At 34.6% G+C, this 25,513-nt stretch overlaps 1 protein-coding gene across 7 annotated transcripts in view; it reads right to left on the reverse strand.

The window, feature by feature from the left end:
• LOC119636078 (F-actin-uncapping protein LRRC16A) overlaps window positions 1-25,513 on the reverse strand; it is a 70,140-nt gene that overhangs the window by 38,812 nt on the left and 5,815 nt on the right. For 2 of the 7 annotated variants that reach the window (XM_038031183.1, XM_038031188.1), the window contains exon 1: window positions 18,026-18,186. The exons of 2 other annotated variants lie outside the window; for them this stretch is intronic. In XM_038031183.1, the coding sequence (XP_037887111.1) occupies window positions 18,026-18,119 (94 nt within the window). In that variant the 5' untranslated portion in view covers window positions 18,120-18,186. Of the gene's footprint in view, window positions 1-18,025; window positions 18,192-25,513 lie in introns of those variants that run through there. 3 more of the 7 variants (XM_038031182.1, XM_038031186.1, XM_038031181.1) reach the window with 3 other exon arrangements.

Here is a 25,513-nt window from a genome sequence, read left to right on the forward strand (position 1 = left end):
ACCCATAGTAGTTGTAAGTGCATATATATGTAAGCAGGTACATATATGAGAGTAGTTTTGAAAATTTCCCGCCTTACTTTATTTGACTTTCTCCATAAACGCAGTTTCATTCCGGAAAGACACAATCCAACGGTTCTCGAGCATTTCATTAGCTTTCCTATGAACAACGTTCGCGTCAAGATTTCGAAAACAAGCCTCAGTTTCCATTACTTCATCCAAATGCTTTTCCCTGAAACGAACTTCCATTCATGCAATTTCGCCATTGCAGCCATCGACCTATGATTCGATGTTTTTATTCCACTATGACCAAAAGTTGCGAATCGTCACTTGTGAACTGATACGATCTGTGACAAGCGTATTCATGACGTCTGCGCTATTTCCAACTCTAACAATCTCCCAACATCCTTTGATGAGCTTGAGCGATATTTCCATCCAAAATTACAATTTTTGGTCGTCTCGAACGTGCATCGTCAACCACGCTGATGCAATCGCGCATAGTCCTCGGACTCTCCGAGCACAGCGTCTAATTCGCACTAAATTTGTGCAGGTACATGTGTGCAGTTATATTGTTTTTCAAAAACAAGTACTTAGTGACAGCCCAATAGTGGAGTTTTTCCATTTTCGAAAGGACACTTAAATCTACTCATTTAAACGATTGTCAGATATTAACAGCGCGTCGAAAATTCTTAAAATTTTTTGTGATCAATTGCTACCACCTTCGAGTCTAGGTCGGAACTTTTTCAACCGTCTCGTGCATATTTTCATTTTTTTTTTCTTTTGCTGCAGAGATTTGATCAAAACGAAGCGTTTTTTTTTTTCTAATTTTTGATTTATTTCAGTTCAGTTGAAAAAACAACAGCCTAAGAATAATTATTATCTATTTATCAATAAATTTTTATGTTGAAATACGCCCTCGATATATGACATAATCAAACGTTTACAACTTAATATAGTCAAAGTTTGTTAAGCTTATTACACGTAATTATATTACACTGGATGTTGTTATTATTTATGTATATTTTATTCATAATGGAAGACTGGGAGTGCGTTAGCTTTGTCATTCGACTTGCCATACCCAAGCAATGAACATAACCTCAAAAATCCTATTTTAGCTTTTTGGCTGATGTAAAGATCTGGGTTCTTTATGAGGGTTCCACAAAATCGCAAAACCCAAAAATTTCATTGAAAATGTTACGGTATTGTGAACCATAAACGGAAATATAAGATCTGGAACTTATTTACACAATTGATTCCGAGAGACTTAGCTTTTAGGTTTAGAGACTTGCAATCATGGATTGATGATATAACGGACAAAAGTTCGCCAATAAGCGTAGTTGGCCCTTACTAATTAAAAACTCTGCTGCAATATTTGAAAAAAAAAAAACCGTTCGTTTGCAAGTATTTTTATCAATAATTTCAAGCCAACGTTCTTTACGATCTTGTAAAAAAATCAATGCGATCGGCCTACTAATGCAATTAAATTGAAGAAGGGCCGCCTATTTAGTATATTTACTTATCTATATATAATATTCGGCTGCAATAGCTATCATGCAAGTACAAGTTGATCTAAGAGTTAAGATCTCAAGCTGATACTGGAAGGAGTCTGTAAACTACTTTCTGGTAAAAAAAAAAAAAAATAAAAATAAAATTCCTCCATGGAATGTATATAACTACAAGGAGAAAAAAATGGTGTACTCGCCCATAACATGCCCGAAATGAAGCTATGACGGACTGACACAAACAAGCAAAGTTTGCCAATCATTTACTCTTTTTTTTTTTTTTTTGTTGATGCGTATCCAAGATTCGTGTCAAAGCGAAAAAATTTTTCTTATTTAAATTTTTTTTATTTTCGAAGCATTTTGTTTGTAATTTAATCAACATATGGTCAAATTATTCAGAAATGTTTATCACTGTGTGCATAAGTTAAGCGTTGTAAAAAATGAAAAATAAACAAAAGCAGAAAACAATCTCTCATGACTCATTTCAGTTGAAAGACTGCTGCTATTCATACAAGCAATATGTAAAATGTATGTGCAGATGCAGATACATGTACACGTTCAATGGTGTCAAGTTAAGCACGCATTTATAACTAGCGAGGCTCTCTTAAACTCCTAACATAACACTGTTAATTGGTTAACAGATTTCCCTACGTAACAGCATGACATTCTGATTAGATTTACAGATCTATTGGCATAATAAGGACATACAGAAGTGCGTTCTAGTTCTAGTATATGCTGCGGGAATTTATGTGAAACAATGGCAAAGACGACTCTTAAATACTCTACACTACTGCATCGGCTATTATTCTTCTGCCACCCTTTTCATGGAACTTTTATGCGGAAAGTAAAGCCAGGTGACAATATCTCTCGATCTGAACAATCTGATTAATGATCGTATTGCACTTTGAATGCGTAACACATGCTTAGATACATTTCCCTTTATACGACGATATCGGATATGGGTAATATGGGACTACCACATAGCTGACTAGATAAGAAAGGCGATTAGTCCCCAGTTAGATCTGACTCTAACTGGGGACTGCAATTATACCTATACTAATTGCTCGGTCAAGCAAGGGACACCACTTGCCAATCGGCAGCCCAGCACTTCTTAGACTAGCACACCACCTCCTTCTATCTGCCGCGCTTTTTTACTGCTAAGCTACATAGTAGTTTTATATAGAAGTGCGAGAGACCGTGCGATATAAGTATAAAAAATTGAACCGACTGACCCAACCTATTCGTTCCGTTATTTGTGATTAACTAGGATTGAAATTCTTAATCGCTTTAGCTTGCCGTTCGCATCGCGTCTTTAACCGAAAATGTGAACTTAGGTACATATGTGTTTTGTTTATGTTCGTACATTAAGTTTGAATATAAAAGTTATCCGAGCATAATGATTAAAAATTTGAAAGTTAAAAAAAAAAAACAAAAAAGTTGTGCTCAGTTAGGAAAAAATACTATTGCTATCGGCCATCAAGCGAATTTGAAGTATATTGAGGAAAGCGGGAAATGTGCATTCGCCCGACAACAACAACAACACGTTCTGCGCTGGTGAAATTGTAAAAGTAGCAGAAAAATGACAAAAAGCAGCTGGGAATTACGGCTATTGAGAGTTTACCTAAATAAAATTCTTTTTAAACAACTTTCATAACAAAACGGGGATGACACATGGACTGATTCTGTTTCAGAATTTCCCTATAGAAAAGGAAGAAGAAAAAATTTGTGGGTAAGTTTTCCATTACAAAATTTTAAATTCGCAAATTTCGATTTCAATGTAATCACTAAGAGACAGATAGAAAGACGGACATGGCCACATGGATAACATACCGCCGATAGGAATACAAACGAAATGAAATGAAATTTTCAATGTGTTTTTCAGGATGCAGCAAACACTTGAGATAACTGATATAATCTATATAGGATATAGGGAAGGTATAATGCCACTAATATGCCTTAACAGACATTGGCACAAAACGATTCGGTGTCAAAGTAACATTGATCAAGAATTGTCGCGCTGGGTATCCAAGATGAACCCTGTAACGAGTACAAACTTCTGAAGTTTTGTTGTATTGTTTTCAGAAGTACCTCAAAGTGTCCAGGACAAGCCCTATGACAAAAGCAACTGTTTAGAGTTCTTCGTTCTACTTGAAAGAGCAGACACGCAATGAGCAATAGAGCAACTAACTTTTCGCAGTATAGGTAAGAATCGTGACAGCCAAGTTAGGGCACGCGAGTTCGAATCTCAATGCGGTAGAGTTCGCTTTCGTCGTGCGTTATAGCTATAGTGAGCGCGCAGTCGGTAAAGGCACTCTTCTCGATCACCGCTCATCTCATCTCATTCTCTTTTCTCGTCACAGCTTTGGACCATCACTGTGTTACACATGTAGGGTACATCGCCTGACTATTTACTCCAAAAAAAAAAAAGAAAAACAAAAAGAAAGCTTTGGATGTCATTTCTCGCCCGGATCAGCTGCATTCAGTGATAAGAAGCTTTTAGGTTTCAAATCAAGATTAATTTTTTGTTTAGGTTTACTGATGAGGAAACCATTCCCCTTAGAAATCAATTCTTCACCCTCACGTTTTCCAAAGTGTCAATAGAGGAAAGAGGCCGGACAGAACTTTGACAAAATTATTCTTTCATTCGTATACATATTTTCATATATAAAGTAAATGATATATAATAAGAACTTGTCGTAAGAATCTCTCTCTCGTAGTTACTTTTAAAAATACTTTTATTTTACATTAATTCAAATAAAGTAAATTAGAATTTCCTAAAGATAAATGTTAGCTCAGCTCAGAGATGGGACAATGAACCTTAATTTAATTTGCACACACATACACATACACAGGTATATCCTGCCAATGGAAATACATAACAGAGAAAGCACTAAGCAAAGTTGATACATAATTGAATTGTTACACATTACAATACGAGACTAAACGTTACGAATAGGATAGAAAATTGTAAAAGATTTAAGATAGTTTTCCTCATTCTTGCCTGCGAGTGCAGTGTAAGTAAATGTGACCTACATTTCATGTAATTTTTTATTTTATTTGCTGACACAGTAACAATACATATATGGAATAATGAGAAAAAGAAAAGGAAAAAAAAAAAAAAACAAATATCACTAGTACCCGTAGCAGACAGCAACGGTAATATGTAAGTAAGTACTTAGTAGTGCAGCAGTAAGATCTTATCATAGGATATCATCATAGAATAGAATATAAGTAAAATCATGCACTCATTGTGTGTTCATAAATATGTTCAATTGCAGCAGCAGCACACATATACAATATGTGTAGGCAACGAGCTGATGGTGTAAACTATATATAAATGAAGGCGACAACCTTTGTATAAATATGCATATATATGTAAATATTGATGTATATACATATGTGTGTGCGTGTGTATATCTGTGGTAAATGCTTACTAAAACAATACTTTGTATAATGTCAATGAACAACAACAAAGTTCACTCTCAGTATAGTTTGACAATTGTAAACTCATGCAAATATACATTTTTTTTTATGTATCGCTTTCATATTTGTACACGTGTGTGTGTGTTTGAAAACTTTGTTACTTTTTTTTTAGTTTATAATAAATTCCTTTTTGGCACATATCTGCTGATGTTTGAATTAAACTTTTTATATTCATTGCATAGACATGTGTATTTTTGTATAACAATAGTTGTCCCCTATCGACGAACGACGGTCTCTTAAATTTGCCCTTGTCTTTGCAATGGCGATAAGAGCACATTGACGTTTCTATTCTATTAGTTAGTATGATTACTTAGTTTGTTTGCTTGATGTCCGTGGTTGACCCACCGCACAATCTATATAGACTTTTAGTTAACGTAAAGATTCCGAGTCGATTTAATTCCGTTTAACATTCCATCCGACCAGTATCTATCAGTATCAGTATTCGTAATTACATTAAAATTTGAAGCCGATTTAACTCAACCCCACAAGAAAGCAAGTAAGTACGATTTTAACTTGATGTGTCCTAAAATCCATTTGCCCGTCCGTTTTTCGTCTTTCCTCTCCGAGACCTGTTATCGGAAAAGTCACAATAGCAAGTCGTGAGATAAAAAACTGAAACTTGCTATACATAAGATCTGGTTGATGAGTTCCCCCGCGTCCATAATCGGCAAAGACTTACAAGTCACCAGCATTTGTTAGAAACCGTTACGAGGGCCATTTAAAAAATTTCCGAAACTATATACCCCATACAATGTCTACCAGTTGAACATTAGATTTACGGCACCTGTTAATTTGACGACTTTTTAATTTTAAAAACGCAGCGTAAGGAGGTCTAGATTTTTTAGACTTTATACATTGGTTTTCGATACTAGAAAGCAGTAAATATAATGTCCCCTTTTCAGAGGCACGCCCTGAATTTTGCTAATTTGACGCCAATGCCATGTTGTATACCTATTCCTACGGAATCCTGTGAATTGTAAATCTACATGTCCGGGGCAAAAATTTCCCCCCTTGGCTGACTCATACATTCACAATTTATACATCCATAATATGTCCATTTTTATTGTAACGCACTTTTAAACGGATTTCATCGTTAGTTGTTGACATGTTGGTGAGCAGTTTGGACCCATTTTTCGACTGAACATTACAAGTGTTTCTAACAAACTACTGGGTCGTGAACTTTGATGTGATCGAAAGTTTTAGACGAAAATATGCAAAAAAAATTGTCGCTACCCTCCGAGGTTGTTGTAGTTTCTTCTTTTCTTAATCGATCAGGTAATCTTGGTGCCACATTTTTTTGCTTTCTATTTTCCTTTTTACGGCAGCGACGATTTATAAGGCTTACCCAAATCAAGTTTTAAATGGTAAATAATAAATATTGGCCTGAAATTCAGCACAAACTCTCATCTAACGCAACAGTATAAGAAAATGGGAAAGCAATCGACTTACATAGCAAAGCCGCTACCGGCAAAAAAACTGAGTCTAATTCACCTGCAAAGCACGGCCGCTAAGGCGAAAAACTGTAAAAAATGTAAGGTATACATCTACAGGCAAGCAGGCAAAAAAATAAGATTAGCTACCAATTCTTTCGCAGACCAGTATGCAATCACAAATCGTGCCTCTTACACTTTGCACGATCTTGAATATGGAGCCTTGCAAAAATATTCTATAGGAACGACTTAAAAGCTAGAGGAAATATTGTTTTTATGTACTAACTGATACGCCCATGTTTAAAAAAATATTTTAAAATTCTTATCTTTCGGATGAGTACAAAACATTCGTTGCAGAGCGAATAGAAACGTTCTTACGTGTTTACTTGTAGTAGTGCTTAATACTAAATAAAATACAAGTCATATAAGTATATGTGTGTATTAATATAAAAATTGTTATATCAAAAATTGTCAGCTCGACAAAACAAGAGATTGTTGGTGTTTTTTGTTTTTTTTTTTTTTTTTTTTTGTTTCCTTTCTTTGTTATTCTTTCATTTAAAATACTCATGTAAAATAAAACAACGGACGGATATGTCACAAGTTTTTATGAGAAGCTTTTCTACCATAATGCTATGTGTGTGTGTGTATGTGTGTGTGTGTATGTGTGTGTGTATGTCGAAAATGCAACCATCCATCCACCACTGCTTATTTTGATCTTTCATTTCACATCTTTATGTATGTGTATGCGTTTTGTTTATAGATTTCTATACATCAGAGGGTTTTTTCATTCATTGTTTTACAACCGTCGCCATTAAAGCGATGTATTTCGATCCATTTCTAGCATTCGATAATTAACATAGTTCCATACAGCAACAGTCGTGTTATTTATATGTTATATCGTCGTCGTTCTTTAACGGCGTTGGCAACAACAAACAAATCTTTAACTGAGCGGTAAACCGATATTTTCTTGACCAAAGAATGCATGCTATTAAAAGTGAACTGACTAATCGGACCAAGAGCACGTGCTCTATAATGGGTCCACTTTTTAAAAAAGTATAAACAAATTTAATTTTTAAAATTAGAATCCAACCACATGTTGACGCACCCCTCGGACATCCTGAAAAAAGATTCTTAAAAAAATTAAGCATTTATGTGACACCAATGTTACTTCTTTGTGGCCGTGAGCGTGCTACACAGCCAGTGCGTAAACCTCTTATACCCATCACCAATTAATAAAAGGGACAGAATTAAATTTTCATACTCAATAATTTTGATTGGGCTGAGTTTTTCTATTTTTGGAATAATACCATAGGTAGTCAAGGGTTTTTATTGCATGTTTAACACACAAACTACAAAGTTGCCCAAACGAACAAATGGACAGACAAACATGCTTAGATACATTTTCCAATTTGAAACTGACAAATTACTTTATGGAGATCTTGAAGCTTGCCATGATGTGCTACAAAATTGAGTTGGCGTGAACGATGTTTTTTCATTTACAGATACTACAAGTATCGCTCATAGGATATATGTTTAAATTTTTGGTAGATTTATCTTTTGTAGTTTATGAGTAGTAATGAACAAAAAAAAAACATTTTTTTATTCCTTTTGAAAAACAGAGGAGTTCTCATTTTATGTCGTACTGTAGGCGTGTCCTTCGACCTATTTGACTCAATTTCAATATCAAGCTGGGTGAAAGAACTTTCAATGATTCAGATATTACGCAGACAGACAGACAGACAGACAGACATGCAAGCTCAAATCACTTCAGATTCTATTGCTGTTTAAGAGTATATACACTTGATGGGGTCTATAAAGTTTACTTCTAGATCTTGCAAAGGTCTTTTGGCAAAATGAATACAAGTCGCATCCTTCAGTAATGAGTCTAAAAAAAAAAAAAAAAAAAAATGCTCGCATTTTTAGTATTATGGGATCAAAATTATTCGAAGAAAGTAAAATGAATATTTTGTTTGGATATAAGGATAAGTTTATAAATTTAGTATGGTAAGGTTGGACAACATAACTGACCCCTTTCCTTGCAAGCTTGATGGCAAGTTGGTTCCATTTCAATATTTTATGACTAAGATGGTTAAATAACAAATTGCATTAAATACAAATTCATAATAATAAATTTATTTTATTAAAGAGCGTTCACAAGAAATATTTGAGAGAGAAGTGTCTCTCTTGTCCTTCATGCGATAAACTTATTAGCGAATTGAGATAACTTTTAGGTAAATTCTTTATAGTCTATGGTTGCTTTAATGGACATTTGAAAGTATAATTCACAAGGAAGCACACTTCAATTCATTACAATCATTTTGATGGTCAAAGTTTATATCATGCATGATAAGTCACTCATTGTCAATGCGAGGTTGTAAGTATCGCATGTCTTCCGATAACTTTGCCAATCTTAAGGCTTACAAACTTTCTATCTCATGACATCGGACATCAAATTTAAAACATAATCTAATTGCCAAAAATACTTTACCACAGGACTGTGATTCATTGGCAAGAGTTGGGTAAGTTTGGAAATTCATTGCATTCGCATTTCTACGAATGAATTTTTCAGATTTTTCCACAGACAAGTAAGAAATTTATATTCGGCATCGGACCGAACCTCGCTTTTCGCATTTCATTCTCCAAGGTCTTTTATTTGATACCCATAATCACTGGTATTATTAAGAAAAAATTAATCGCGGTGTCGACCATTCATTCGATATTCATTTTAAAAGTAACCCATTTTTAGGCAGATAATATGTCATCTTCTGAGGAATGTGCAGAGCAGTTTTAAACATTCTCTCTTGTTTGCCTTATGATAAATAAGCATAAAACTTTAAAAAAATTGGAAAAAATTAAATTGAATTACTCGTAACTTTGTGCGCACCCGGCCGATTGGCTCTAAAGAGTAAAGGGTCTCGTAAAGCAAATTTGAAACGTTTCAGCCTTTTAACTTGAATAATTTCCGGGTAACAAGCAAACATCCGAAAATGTTTTATTAAAGAAGGCTGAGTTGCATTCAGTTTACGCTCCAATGCGCGCTTTTGGTCTGACTAATTCAGCCCATTTTCACTATCAACCTGCGTGCAGGAACTTCCCATGTTTCTACCAAATTCGCAGTCGACATCTTCATTTTCGCGATTAGGAGTGAGCCAACAACACACATCAGGTAGACGGACAGACATGGCTAAATCTACTCAGAATTTCACGCTGATCAAGGATATATGTGACTTATGGGACCCTATTGGAAAAGAACAAAAGGACTACATCCCCATCTTACAGTGCTAGGTATAATAAGGAAGTTGTCTGTACCTTAGGATAGGAGTCTTTATTCATCCGATATCGCTACACATAATTTCAAGGGGAAAAAAATTTGTTTAGACATTAATGGTTCAGTTGTAGCATTCGAATGAATTTTAGACGAATATTTGCTAAAGACAATCAAAGATTACAATTGTTTGTGTGCTGTTGGTGTTGCTTATAAGTAAACTACGACCATGCGTTTGATAGCGTTCCGGAACAATTTTTGCTATGATTTGTAAGTTTTCAGGCTTTGCTTATTGTATATTGAATTTTTTCCTTTTTACCTCGTGTTAAATCAAGTTTCGCGTAAAAAGGGAATTAGATGTGTATTTCGTAGAAGACAGTGTTGCGAATGTCTAAGGGTTACAAAGGGAGTGGCAAATCGAGGGTACTTTCATACGTCATTGGTGGTCGAAACGACAGCGGGACTACATTCGCCGCCAATGTTAATTGTCGTTAATTCGTAATGAAAAAATTCAATAGAGTTTTTCTGATTTCGGTTATTTGTCACTATTGTATCGAGTGCGGATCGGCGATGAAAAAAAATTTGTTCAATTTTCAAGAATTATTTATACAAACTATTGAAACTAATAATTGCTCCACAGGGTATAATAAAAATGCGGATAAGTAATAGTTGTATTATTTATATGCAGTAAACAAAAAATTGAAAAGCAAAAAAAAAAAAAAAAACGAAAACTTCTGCTGCAGGCAGGCATAGGAAACCAGTCTTTGTAATGTTAAGCAAATAAGTGCGCAAATATACATAAATAAATACTGTGCTTATACTTTTATACATACATACATAGGCACACACACACACACACACATATATATATATATATATATGAGCTTTATATTTATGAGCTTTTCTTCATTCATTTACTCTTTTGTTCGTTGTTGTTTACTCTTATTGACCTGTTCGTTTGAAAATTTAAATTGATCTGAATTTAACCCAGTTTTATGGTTTATACACACAATTATTTAGCACATTTTTCTGGATTTTATTTTCGCTCAACACAATACGTTCGCTTGTTTGCGTCTGTCTTTCTTTCACTCGTATCTGTATGTGTTTAAAGTTTCTGTTCTCTATAGTTGTAGTTGTTTTTGTTGTGTAATTGAAAACCTCAACAACGTTTTTTTTTTTTCTTTCTTTTAATGCGTAGAGAATTTTTGACTTTAAAAATCTGAGCATAATTTATGCGCATTTAAAAAGAGGGGAAACACACAGTGCCGCTGCTCACATTTCAATTCTCAAACTTTTCAACGCAACTAACTATTTAACAAAATTTGATCATTTAAATCGTTCTAACCTGTTGACCTCTTTACACATATTTTGCAGTCATCTCAAATATTACAGACTTCCGGGAAAATTGTAAAACAATTATTGATATCTTATGAGAATTATTTAAACTCTCGAGGAGCTACCTTCGGAGATCAAATATTAGTCATTGTTCTATTCTATATGATCTTTAGTACTTAAAAATTTCAACAGTGAACGTAGTCTAAAATTTTATGACGTGGATGTCCGCCTTTATAATTTTTATAGAAAAAAAAAAAAAATATTTTAATTACACAAAAGTAAAATGAAGATTCGCTTAATTCGCCAATACGTTCACTTAATGAAATATGTATTGCAAACTTATTTACTCACTTTATTCACTTACTCATTTACACACTTTTGTAGAAAAAGTAAGAATTCAGAACGAAAAGACTTGACCTTCGAAAAAAAAAAGAAAGACAGCCGCTCCGTCGGTTTATTCAACTAACCAACGTCGAGAGAATCAAAATCAAAACCTTTGCAAAGATTCGCCAGAGTCATACTAGTGCAGCGCAATGGAACGCAACGTCCGTTAAAGAAATTTACTCCTCCAGCTATAAAGCATGGGCGGCGACAGGGTAGGTGTACATCAGCGGCTTTCATTTTCACTATATCCTATAAGGAAAAATATCCAGGTGTAGATCGAAAGCAAGCTTCAAAGCGGCGATGGAAAACATTAAATGAAAAGCAACCCGTGTCGTAATGTTCGAAGGAAAGAAATCTTGCTTTTAAATCAGAAAACATCCTACAAAGCGGGATAAGTTCAAGTCAGGTCAACAGCAGTTGTCTTCATTTCTCGTATACATTTTGAGTCACCAGCAACAAGTGGCATATTCCTCTTAGGGACTAAAGCCTATCGGTAAATCCAAACGATGATACAAAGCAGGAGTCAGCTGAACAACAGCGGCCTTCATTTCCCCTAGTCTCCGCAGGTAATAACCTGAAGCGACAGGAATCGAAATGAATGCTATGAAATAGGCTTGGCAACGTATTAACGCAGTAATAACAAGTGTGATAATCCTTCCAGGCTATGCTACAAGCACGCGAGAGGGTAAGTTAGATGAAAAGAAGCCACGTTCAGTATTTGCATTTCCCATAGCAGCCGCAATGGGCTCTCTGAATGAATGCTCACTGCACTCTGGCCGCATTTTAATGAATCGAAGTAACTGCAAGTAACTCTAGCAGCTGCATATGTCATGGTTGCCCAATTATAATGTTTGTGCAACTTGCGAAGAATATCTGCGGTGTAAATTGTCAATGACAATGCTATGAAAGCTTTTCTCAATTCTGGGCGCCTTCTTCCTTGCTCTATAAATATGTGGAAGTAAATAACGCGAATACTTTTGGCCAAGGCATAAACGTGTAGTCCCCAAGTAACCATGAGTGCTGTGCACTCAACACTCATTTGGAGAAAAGACTCGAATATTGGGTCGGAAACGTCGAGCAACGTATTGCTTATGCGAACAGACTTATTCTTCAAATTTCTTACTCCCTCTAGGGAAAGTTTTCCTTTTTTAACGAAAACTGAATATCTTCTATTATAAACAAATAAAAAATTGCTTAGAGCTTCAGTGGTCGTAGTTTAACAAAGAAAGGCGAGCAAGCAGCTCTAACAGCAGCATTTTCTATTATATGCTCTCTGAAGATGTTTTTATAATTGGGTAGAAAAGCCCTACTCTTTAACTTTGTCCTGCCTACATAAGCGGTCAATCTCTCTGCGACACTTCTCGTGGACTACTCGTGAAACTTGTGGTCGCTATTAGACCTGAAAGTACGTTAGCGTAACTTATCAGAATAAACCCCTCAAGTTAACCTTCATAGCCGAGTCTTTACGCAATAACTTTGGATTAGTGAGCATGAAATTTAAGATCGATCCATGCCGTCGACAAGTTCAGATTGTGTAGGACAGAAGCATTGCGAACTTTAAGTGGAAAATGGAAAATTTTAAATATATTTCTAAACCCTACACCACTTATAGTACAAAGGTATAATGAGCGGCCAGAAGGAGTTAAGATAAACCAATCGTTCATTATGTCGATCGAATCACAATCATTTCTTTCTTGTCTGTCCGTCTTGCTTTCTTGTGTTCAAGCTACAGTTTTTCACAATTTTTAAAACTACGGTACACCGTAGTGTATAGGTCCGAGGACGCATTATAAATGCAAAATGGTGCGGACGGCCCTCCTTTTTCGTCCTTTTCCCATATAAGGCCTTATTTTAATAAGTCATTGTACGAACATCTGTAAAGTAGTACTTAATGATCGGGCGTGGCCCACTAAAGCTAAAAACCAAGTTAAAGTTAAGGAAAAAAGAAGAAAAAAAATCAATTATATGCCCGAGCTTCAAAGTCGATGTCAATTTGACATTTGATACCAAACTATTCATTAAAAAAGTTCATATTCGTTAATTGTTTTCTAATTCTTATGAGAAATATTGTAATTCTAGTTGGAGCGACATTATCGTAATAAAATCTTCTTTTTTTTTTTTGCCAGGTGATGACGCTTTTATTGTTCCGCTAGTTGTTTAAAGTTCAAAAAAAAAGTTTTTTTTTTCTTTTATTTTTGAATGAACGAAATACAATACACCTGAGTATATGCGCATAGTTGGCATACGTACGTGTAACAATACATATCGACACCGGTTTACCTAAACACACAATTTCAATGAAAAAGATAACATATTGCAGTAGCGCAATATGCACAATGCCTCTGCATATAATTTGTCAGATATTGTTACGTTATTCTGAGAATTATTTAAACGTTACACTCGCCGTCGCTTTAAATAAATATGCAAAGAATGATTATTAGTATTAAGTAATTAATAGGTGCGGTTATATGATTATATGTAATAAGCTAAGCGACAATTGGCGACAACAATGTGATGTGAAAACTGCTATCGGGTGAATCAAGGATAACTTTCGAAGAATTTCTGCAGAAAAATATTCGCAAGTTGCAAGTTTACACTGCAGCAAACACCAAGCAACCTATAGTGCCATAGTTTGAGAGCAATTCAAAACCTGAACAGTTAGAGTTATATATAAATTTATTTCAATTTCATTTCACTTCACACGAATTTATATTTGAAAAATATTAGGCCTTTAAGAGAATTCTAATACTTTTTTAAGTTTGTATAGATATGTAGAAGAGTAGCTAATTAGGATCCATCCGTCCTTGTCGGATTTCCTCACACACACAAATCTCATCATTATCACTGTTTAATTGCCATACGAATATATTTTCGAATGTATTTTTTCGTTATCACCCCCGTTAACATGATGGGGTTTCTGATTTTAAAAATTCAGCATAGGGAGGGTCGATATCTTTAGATATAAGGCCGTAAAAAATTTATATGTTTACTCTTTTTTGATCGATTAAGAGCACGAAGTTCACAAATTGACCCGATCTATGTTCACATACACACCTACAATGCAAAGCAAGCTAAAATTAACCTCGAAAATAACGATAATTTTTTCTATTAGTCGTCCATAACATCCCAACGGCAATGTTCGAGCATCATAGGTAGTCTTCTTTAATGATTGCTATTAAGTCCGGTCTGAAGATTAAATTGACGGCTTCATCGAATTTTTACGCGGGTTAAACAATTCATAACTTAATCTACACTGACAAAGTTTAATGAGCCGAAAGTCGTAGGTGGAGTAACAGGAACGATGAATGAATAATTTCATTCGACTAGGCCGGTCAATGTGAAGCCCCATTTATCAGCTTTATGCCTAAAATGAACTTACGCTTCTCTTGTGAAGATACAGCTATTAAAAGTAACTCGCTTCCATGCGGTGGTAATGAACGCTAAGAGTTCCACCTCATTGACGTCTTGATGCGCGTTTACGATATTTAACTCTTCAAATTAAAATTGACGAAAGTCTAAAAATACTTAGGCGCATACTCATCATGTACGTATGATGGCCGTCTCTGTTCATAAGTGAAAATTTCTTATTAACTGTTTGCGTGGTACTAAAATCATTGCATTGAAATTTGGAATAGTTCTGATCAAAATTTTATGTATAGCCTTAGACCCAGATGTACGCTTTTTTGAAAGTTAGTGACAATAAAGTTGCCTAACCTTTGTTTTTTAGGTTAGGCTTACACTCTTTACCGTTCGTAATAATTTTACAAATCAATTTAAGATAGCTTGCCCGTTCGCCCTTGGCCTGCCCCATGTGCTTTCGCCCTTGGCTCGCGTTAGCAACAAAGAAGCCATTCCGAAGTGATTTAGGATACTTAAGGATTCTTTCTCCTTGTCAAACTAAACCCTTTCAACTAATTTTTCATGGTTCATGGGGAGAGCATTGGTTTTTAGGTTTGATCTGTGCATGTAAGCTTTAAACCTACAAGCAACAAGTAATTCGCCTGAAGTGAACTCGTCAATATGCAGTAAGAAAATTTGACTTTTCCTAACTTGCAGATTATGGGTGCGTCCTATATTCCATCGAAATATTGATTAAAAGAAGCCGGATGAAAATTTCTCGATTTCCAAGGGTTCCCATTGAAAAACACTGTATTTTACTGACCGCTGGTCGATACACTACATAGACGATTCAGCTTCACGATCAAAAGACTTCTAGTGGAACTCTTTCGTTATGGATGGCTACCTTCTATTCTACTGGAATGTTTATAAAAGAATTGAAGTACAACCATTCAATGTATGGCTTATTTAAGAAACAACAAGTAAAAAGATTAAATTCAGTTGGGACCGAATCTTTTACACCTATAAACGTTATCCTAAAAAAAAGACAAAAAAAGTAAAAGAACAAAATTTTGTATAGAATGGGCGCAGCTGATACCTGCTATTTTCAAAAGAGTAATATTCCAATAAAAGTATTTCAATAAAGAGGTGTTGGCATTTGGGCGTTGAAGGCGAGTCCTTTGAAAAGTTCAGGTCGATGACAAACTCTTTTGCAAATTTGTAAGCGATATCTTCATTTTCGCTAACGAGAAAATGTTTATCACAAATACTACAAAGTTACGCAAACACGCAGATGGACCGACAATCAGGCGGACTTGTTTAGGTGCATTCCAAATTTGAAAGTGGACAAGAATTTCTATACGCGTTGTAACGGTATTGAAAAAATAACTAAATTTTAATACATTGTATTAGTTTGGGGAAAAAGAAATCCATTATTTTTTCGGTAGATGGCTGCACTGATAGATATAGTGTAGGGTAGGCGTTTGTCAATTTTTTTTGCATTTTTGTGCACAAATGGTAAAGCATCGCTCATAGAACATGCCTTCAAAGCTCTGTACATTTATTAGATTTAGTTTACGAGTAATGAAAAAAAAAAAACACAAATTTTCGTTCCGTTTGAAAAACCGCGGCGTTCTTAGTTGCTTACATGGCGCTGCGGAAGAATCCATCGACTGATTGGGCTCATTCTCAATACCGATTTGCGTGCAAGAACTTCCAATGTTTTTTCCAAATTTAAAGTCGATAGCTTTATTTTTGACACAACACACAGGCGGACAAACAGACAGCCTTAAATCAATTTAGAATTTGATACTGATCAAGAATATATATATACTTTGTGGGGTCTCGGATGCTTCCTTGTGGGCGTTGCAAAAGACTCCTCATCCTTCGGTGATGGGAATAAAAAACACTGTTCCCTCTTCTCTTATTTAATCGACATAACAATTTGCTTTTTTACTATTCTATTATTCTACATCTTTCATTTGATTGCAAGAAACTGTGAAGCTATGCTTAATTAATTATTAACTTTTGACACCATTATCAGTAACTACTAGTAACCCTAACATGTCGATCTGATCGACTAATTATAAATAGGTGAATTCTCCCGTCGTTTGCAAGTGCATCTTACTTAAGCAGGAAGCAGAAAAGCTAACATGACATCAACACTTATCTGTCGAACGATAAGCGTTGCCATATGATTGATATTTCATTCGAGGTCGAGTGTTTTATATCTTCTACTTAAAACTTATTTATATATAGTTTCTTAACCCTGCCTGTCACTCAAAACTTATCTGACATATAATTCTACGTTGATTGCAAGGTAAATCAAGGAAAATCAGGTATGATTTTGATGTGCGGTTTCAAGTTTTCTAAAATCGGAGAAATTTCCATCAAGGGAAACATGAAAGAATTGAAAATCTTACATACATATACAAGGACATATATATATATATGTATACATATATACACAAGTATAATTCTCTTTTTACACCATAGATACGTTCCCAAAAATTTCGTGTAAAAAAAGATGTTCGCTAAATGGAAAAATAGTAGATTGTGGTTCACGATCTAAAAAAGCAACTGAAAGGTACAATAAACAATATCGAAAAAAAATTCTTGACAAAATTCATTTGAGAACTTCTTCCGTGCTTACGAGAAAGCAAACTAAATTGCGTAAAAAATATATTACGTTTTTACTCTATGCGTAATTCGGGGAATCCCACTCGTATGTGCATGTAGTGAATTGTGAAAAACATGACACAAGGCTACAATCCGTGTTTGTGAGAATTGATAAGAAGTTCAAAGAAAAATTCATAAAATTTTGAAAATTGTGTTAAAATAAAACGATTCGTGTAAAAAGAGAATTTGTTGCTTTTTAATTCGTGTTAAATCAAATTTCGTGTAAAAAGAGAATTAGATGTATGTGTACATACAATATGTATATAAAATTTTGAAAAAGATGTTAAAAGTAGCGGAAAAAGTAGTGTATATCTATCCTAGGATGATGGGCGTAATATCTTTCATATATACACATGACTTACAATTTCATAAACAAACGAAAGCAAAAAACTGATAATATGAGAGTCGCCCGCAGGCATTCTTATTCTTTATAACTTGAATGCGTTTTATTTACTTCGTCTTGTGAAACCGACAGACAATGAGTCATTTATGTCTGAGAACATATTTTCACGATATTCACGATACATGTATAATTATACGATAATGTTTGTGTGCACGAATGTTTATAAGCTCGCCACTATATATATACATTTACAATAAAAATCCTCACGTACCTGTGTGTTTACTTTTAACAGAGTCCGCTACTTGCAATTCAATTATTTCACGTAAATAGTCACTGATATGATTCATTAATTCCTGTGTATACATCTTTGAAATGCAAAAAAAAAAAAAAAACTTTCTGATTTCTTACTGATTTCCTTATCTCTAAAATGCGTTCAAAATGATTTGGGGAAATATCCACCAGTTAATGGTTTTCTTTATTTATTTATAAACTTTTTAAAAGTCTTTTCAATCTATCTGTTTAAATTTGTTCTATTTTTTGTTATTATTATTATTATTATTATTATTATTTATAAACAAATCAGATAGGAGTGTTGATGTCTCGGCAATTAAAAAATGACTGACTTTCTAGTCGTGTTAAATACAAATTGTTTGTTTGTTGTCGGTCGGTTGTTATCAAACTTAAAAATAACAAGAACTCTTAAGAATGCAATACATATATATATATGTATCTATATATGACTGGTACCGGTACGTAGTGACAGGCAGCTGTCGTATAATTGATAACAATTATTTAATAATAATTCTTGTGAATGGCTTTTTTTTTTTTTTTTTTGTAAGCATACCTCACCTCACGCATTTGCGTTTCAGATACTTTTCGTCACGTTTTAATTTGACATATAAAGTACAAACTGATGGAGGAAGACCATCTGATTATTGATTATTAATTTGTGAGGCCTACATCATACATGAGAGAAATACGTGATTTTTCATTCAAATCATTGCAAAAAAAAAAAAAAAAAAATGGGCGCATGATTGTTAGTCCTTGACATCAAAAAATTTTCGCTTTTTTTCGCACTAACATAAACTTTGGCGATTACATCTATTTACGTTTTCCTTCCCCTACAGCGCTTATGCAGCAATGATATATGGAGTACGCGGAGATGGATTTCAGAAAAATCCATCTCTTCTTATATCCATTAATTCAGAAAGCGTTTCTGACTCGCCCTCAATTTGCCTGTCCGTCTGTCTGTTTCGTTTTATCGTATTCAACCCGCATTGGTCGCACATTTTTGAAACGTGAAAAATCGATTGTATGCGCTAAACCTTGAAAAAGTGATAGACCGGACGTTATTATCTTTCTATATAAAATCTTTCAAATTAATGCCGTTTTCATACGTACCAATAGAAATACATTTCTCATGAAATGTAAACCATATTTTCGGACCCGACAAATAAAGTATTACCGCCCCCTCCATATAGCAGTCACCAAAATGATTCTCATCAGTTTAACAACTGTATTTGAAATTTGTCAATAGATGGCGTCAAGTGTCAAAATACATTCGCGACATGTTGGAAGCACTCAACTCACCAAGTTGGGCTTCTCTCGATTACCACTCTTTTGCATCGTTTTGTTAAGCATAGGTCACAATAAACATGTGTTTTCTATACGAAAATTCCTTTTATGCCAGAAGACAGAAATTCTTATTGCACAACACCTTGGGGGCCTTACAAAAATTCATCAAAGCAGTATACCAGAGTTAGCCACATTTTCAGTTTGTACACTTATTTCAGGCAAAATATTTCCTCTTCACTTTCTTCAGCCTAAATTCAAATCATTAGAAATCTTTCCCAGGCATATAATAATTTCATAAATGTCCGTTTCCTCCCCTATTACAATCAAAACATGGGTTTATTTTGGATGTTTTTCTATAAGGCGAACGTAACACATGGCTTTATTAATATTGTTCAAATAGTTTCTGATCTAAAATCTGATACGATATCGAAAGGCACTTTTCGCTACTATTCGAATCAATTTTATGGGAGGATTAGGTCCGTTTTCATATTTGCTTTGCACAAATCTAGAATATTATCTTTGGAATCTTCATTTCACTTAGTTCTCGATTAATGATTCCAATTTGAAAATTATGAAAAGTTACGCATAAAACGGGAGTGAACTTAATCTTGTGACTTACAGTGGCTGCAAATGTAAGCCTTCATGCTATTGTCTATTAATAAAAAATGATTCCTAGTCAAATGCCGAGAGACATGCCGATAGTTGGCAAAATAGTTTGTAATTTTTATTTATCATAATTTCTTGTACACACACACACACACATAAAGGATTCTTCTCAAGACGTAGATTACTTTGATATCTGTTTTTTAGGTTATGTTGTTAGTAGCTCATTGTACTTGTAAACTAGAGCAGCGATTAAATTATATTTTGTCAATCTCTTTCTCTTACAAAAACCACTGTAACATGCACTAACAAATGCACTAATTGATAACAAAAATAAAACACATGTGTGATAAGAGGAGAAATAAGTAAAATGAGTTCACTGGTAATATGGCAAGCAACTATTTCTGATAACTACTACTTAAGCATAAGGTATAAAACAACAACACACAAATTCGTGTCCATTCATTATTGATTTACTTCTCGCATTAGGAACCATTCACTCTACCGTAAACATCAATTTATCTACACGCTTCCATACATATATATATATAAAAAAGAACTGATTACAAAATCAATCTTTCGTCTTCGTGAGCTATAGGTAGAAGATGAGTTTCTTCACTTTTACATTACGTAGCCATGAAAACGTACAGCTTTAATGTGTAAGGAATTCGACTTGATTTGGAATTGGACGAAGCTACACAAAAAAGTAACTCTGAGAAAAAGTTGATTTTTCCTCTTTCAAGTTCTGTTAAAGAAGAATTTTTTAATTGTTTATATCATTTACTCTTTACTCTTTAAGGTGGTAGAGGTAAAGCGGCTTGACGAAAGTTCACTAACAACAACAATTTCAGATAAAAATTAAGCCCACCGACTCTGGACTACTTAGCTCTATAAGGGTTCCAATGGAAAAGAACTATCTTATGATGAAAGCTGCTGCTTGGTAAATTCATCTCAGAGAATTTGGATCCCTTAGGACTATTTTTTAGACCGCCGTCTTCCATGACGACAAAGTCTACTCTGCGGTTTGTTGTGATGGAGAGGCAACAGGAAAATAATAAAATTATTGGCAAGTAAAGTATGTTTGCCGACTGTAGACCATGTTAGTCGACGTTTTGACCGTTCCGCAACACGGGGGGCTTTCATGAAAAGCACGAAATTGCATAAAAATAATGTATCATACATTTGGTGTATTATTAGGATGTTCCATTAGTTACTTCCTTTTCTATGATGCGAAATCCATAGATGACATATCCCATCTTGATTAAACGATTATGTACGCTTGTCCGGGAAATGCTAATGTCATCCACTATCTCATGCAGACTATATTGCGGAATTTCACTGAGCATACTCTTGATGAGGTCCCCATCTGCGGTTATTGCGTAGCCGCTGCGGTCTTCATCTTTCAAATCAAAATTCCCAGTCAGACGGTTCTAATAGTTGCAGTACCACTTCCAGCAACAGTGCAAATCTCGTCTGTCATGCTACCTTTTTTAAAGCAATGAAGCATAGCAAGCCGCAAATGCTTGTTTTGGCTATCCATATTGAACGGCTTAGAAAAACATTTCAAAAGAGGCTTTGTCGCCTGTGAGACGTGCCTTGAAGGAACTGGGAAACGAATGAAATCGATGTCATAAACGAACAGTAGATAAGTCTGCATGTTTGCACGCCCGTTTGCATGTTATGGGACGTCACTACGTTAAGAAAATGAGTGAATGACTATATCAGGTGAAGGAGTCAGGCTTTGCCCTACTGTAGCATTCCAAATTGTTTTTGCAACAAACACTTTTACAGATAAATCTATCCTAAACGTTCTTGTTATTGTCGTTTTTGTCACCCGTACGAGTGCTTTTTTTTACCAGCCGTTTTGCCATTTGCTTCAGTTAATTAAAAGAACTCGTTCAGTCAAATGTCTATTAACTGGAGGATGCATGTATCTAACTTCTAGTTTAATTCTTATTGCAAGCGATCCTTATTAGTTGGATTGAAATCATCCAAGTTGCCAAATAAGTGTTCGAAAAAAACCTATAGATAAAAAGGCGTAAGTTATTTTCAGATTCCTTTTCAACTGGTGAGAAGAAAAATAAAGGTCATAAAGGTCAAAGGTTAAGTAAACATGTTCATGTATAAGTTCAATGTGCGACGCTATTAGCAAAAATAATTTGCATTCAACAACAATTTTCCTGAACAACTTTGTGGAAATTGTAAACTATGACCTACAGAAAATGATACGGATAAAAACGCCCATTTATTTGGCTAAATATTTTGCAATTCGAATATATTGGGAGATAAGGCGTGGGTGATATGGTTATAGAAGACTATAAATTCCTTACTACTTTTATTTGCGAAACTTTGTTCTTTGCGCTACACTTCCTAAACTTATGTTTTCTACTTTTCAACTTATCTTCTTTAAAGGTTAATGACTCACTTAGTAGTAGTATGCAATTATGCAATCAAAAACTAAAAGAAAACTCATGTTATGTAAGCGTTAAAGAACTAGCATCTTTCCTCATATTAGCACAAGGAGTGCGGGCTAACTAACTTTGAGCGAATGGAATCTTAGTTATTTTGCCTTCGGTATGGAACGTTGTAGTAAAGTTATTCATATGTAGCTAGTTAGTATAACTTTTCAACTATGCTTTAAAAAAAAAAAATAATAATAATAATAATAATAATAATAAAAAACTTAAAGAACATTTAAGGTAAACAAAAAACTTGAAGGGTTATTGCACTTTCTAACACTAACCTTTCTTTCTGTTAACAATAGCATATTATTAGCTTGTGCTTGCAGCGGCAGACATATTCCACACACACACACAGACACACACGCGCGCGTAAAACAAAAATTATCTCTCATCTAATGTCTTTAACACCGTCAAGGGTAGCAAGTAGGCGTTCAATTATGGAAACAAATCTAAACATTATGTCTGAGTTAGCATAGCATAGTAACGATGGGTTTCGGGGCAGCACAGCAACACAGAGACAGAAAGGTAAACAATTTATATCATCATCTAGTCGTGAGTATCTAAACGACAGGCACTCAGATAAACTCCCGAAGAATGCCTATGTAAAACAAAAAACAAAAAAAAAAAAGTGTGAAAGTAAATGTGTGCACGCATTGTCTATATTCTTAAGAGCGTAAAAGATATTTCGCTTATGATGATTGTTACTTGAATACGTTCATAGATACGGGCTGCTGAGTGCAATTTCGAAAAATAATAATTTCCGTTCTCAGGATAAACACAAGAAGAAGAAGAAGAAGAAGAAAGGGAACTTTTCACAATAAGATACTTGCATGCATACAAAAGACAATGAAATGTATTCTTAATCAAAGCGAGATAGATCAATTTAGTAATTTTACATCGACTAAATTATGAATTCTGAATACTCAAAGCAAGCCTGAAAGCTTAGGAAAGATTCTGTAAAATTAAAAAAAAAAAAAACAGGCGCATAGTAAAATAAAGTACCAGCGTTATAATGAGATATGGGACATGGCCAACCAATCAAATATCTTAAATTATTCCGCTTAATACAATTGCTTATATAACGAGGCCTTTTATTAGAAGTGATCGAAAAAGTGGTACGAGTTAAACTAATTTCAATAGCATTTCCCCATGGGCCAAAATATATCGGTGCACCAAATTTCATCAAAATATCTCGAAAATTACGACCTCTAGGTTGAACATAGAAAAACAAGACGGACAGACAGACAAGCTTAATTAATAAAATAAAATATAGGCCCAGACTTAGCTTAGTTCGACTCATTGCATCATTTTGTAAACCATAGAAGTAAGCATAACATATGGGTTTATATCAAGTCTTCCTAGGTATTGCATACATTCGCGCACACTTAGTATACCCTTGTGCCACAAGCGATGTAGGGTATAAAAAACGGTAAATACGTATACTGGCGAGATGTAGAAATTTCCTCAGTTTACTTTTACTTATCTTCACGCTAAAATTAAGTGAACCACATTTAAAGTTGAAAATGCCAATTCTCTACCCGAATCCTATATAGAACGCGATAAAAACACCACTAATGAAAATAGAAAGCTGAAATTTGCACACACGGGCTTCTTTACCGATTAAGAACTGCAGACTTGTTAGCAAGTCGATCAAAAAGCAGATGATCCGCCCGAATATTTGCATAACAGTTTTTGGCAATTATTTTATAGGATCAATATTTTATAGATGAAAATAAGTGAAACTTGTTAGCTTTTTTCCCGAAGGCGTTTCAGTTTCGCATCTGTTGTGAAAGTCCACAGATTACGACCATTTCTTTAACCTTGGACTCTTGATTCATTAACCTTCGTGCGGAACGTCAGTTTCTTATCTTCACCCTTACGTGTTTAGCAATTCTTCAAATATTGTTGGTCAAATTGAAACATTTTGATTGAAATGCCTATACTGTGTCAACCGATTTTAGCTGCTGAAATGCTTTTTCATAGGCATAAAATTTGGAAATACATTTCCGAAGCTCAACAGTTGACAAGGATCAAATTAACCGCCCCACTCCCTAACGTTGTTGAAGAAAACCATAATGTGAATGTCATAAAGGTAATACCAAGAAGCTGATAATTCGAGCAATGATCATAGGCAAGATAAAGCATTGCGTCACTTACCGTACACAGGATACTTGTGCCTTTAATGATGAGTATTAAAATTTCACTTGAAAAAAAGAGAAACAAATAAAAACAAGTAAAAACATTATAGTCGGACAAGGTCTACGATTACATACCCCATACCACTTCGCCTAGTACAGTTATTCATTCACTCGTCTTGGTAATAATGCACCAAAAATTACGCATTAATTTCATGCAACGGCATACTTTTGACGAATGCCCGCCTAATGAAAGGCGCCCAAAACATTATATGACCTGATCCGAATTTAGAAAATTTAATTTACTTCCTAAAACTATGAGTTCGTCACAAAGATCTATAAATTAAATTCTCTCTTCACACAAGGCAGTTCTTTTTTTTCATGGTAACCCCGACATGCGTTACGGTCTAAAAAGTGGACTTATGCAATTCAAATCCCTCGCCTCTAACATTTTTGCTAAATTACTACTACGAACCAATTTTCACCATGAAATATTGCAAATTAAACTCTTTCTTGAACGGCTTAATATTCACGAGAAACTACGCGAAATGGAACCATGTCGTTGAAATTTGATTCACTTAATTTTTATTTCAAACATCTATCATGAACAACTTTTCATCATAAAATATAAACAATTAGACCTATTCGGCGTACAAGGCTTTACATTTTCTGAGACTACTTAGATGCGGTGTGGTATTCAAATGTAGACCTAAATGGTCCAGTTTCGGTAAGGTGGATTTCTTTGACAAATGAAATGTTGGAAAGTAGACTTTTTTACAGTATAAAAATTCACTTTTTGCAGGACATGAAAGTTACCTGAGAGTGGGTTCACAAAATCGCCCCAGCCAAAGCAAATTTTTCATACCACTTTTCAGAACGTCGAGGTATTATTGCTCATCAATTTTTTTCAAGACTCAAAAAGTGATTCTGAATCGAAAGGTATAAGAAGATGTGAGTGTACCGTAAGCGCTTCTGGGTGCTATT

This window comes from Glossina fuscipes, unplaced genomic scaffold, assembly GCF_014805625.2.
Source record: "Glossina fuscipes isolate IAEA_lab_2018 unplaced genomic scaffold, Yale_Gfus_2 27, whole genome shotgun sequence".
Taxonomy (NCBI): Eukaryota; Metazoa; Arthropoda; class Insecta; order Diptera; family Glossinidae; genus Glossina; species Glossina fuscipes.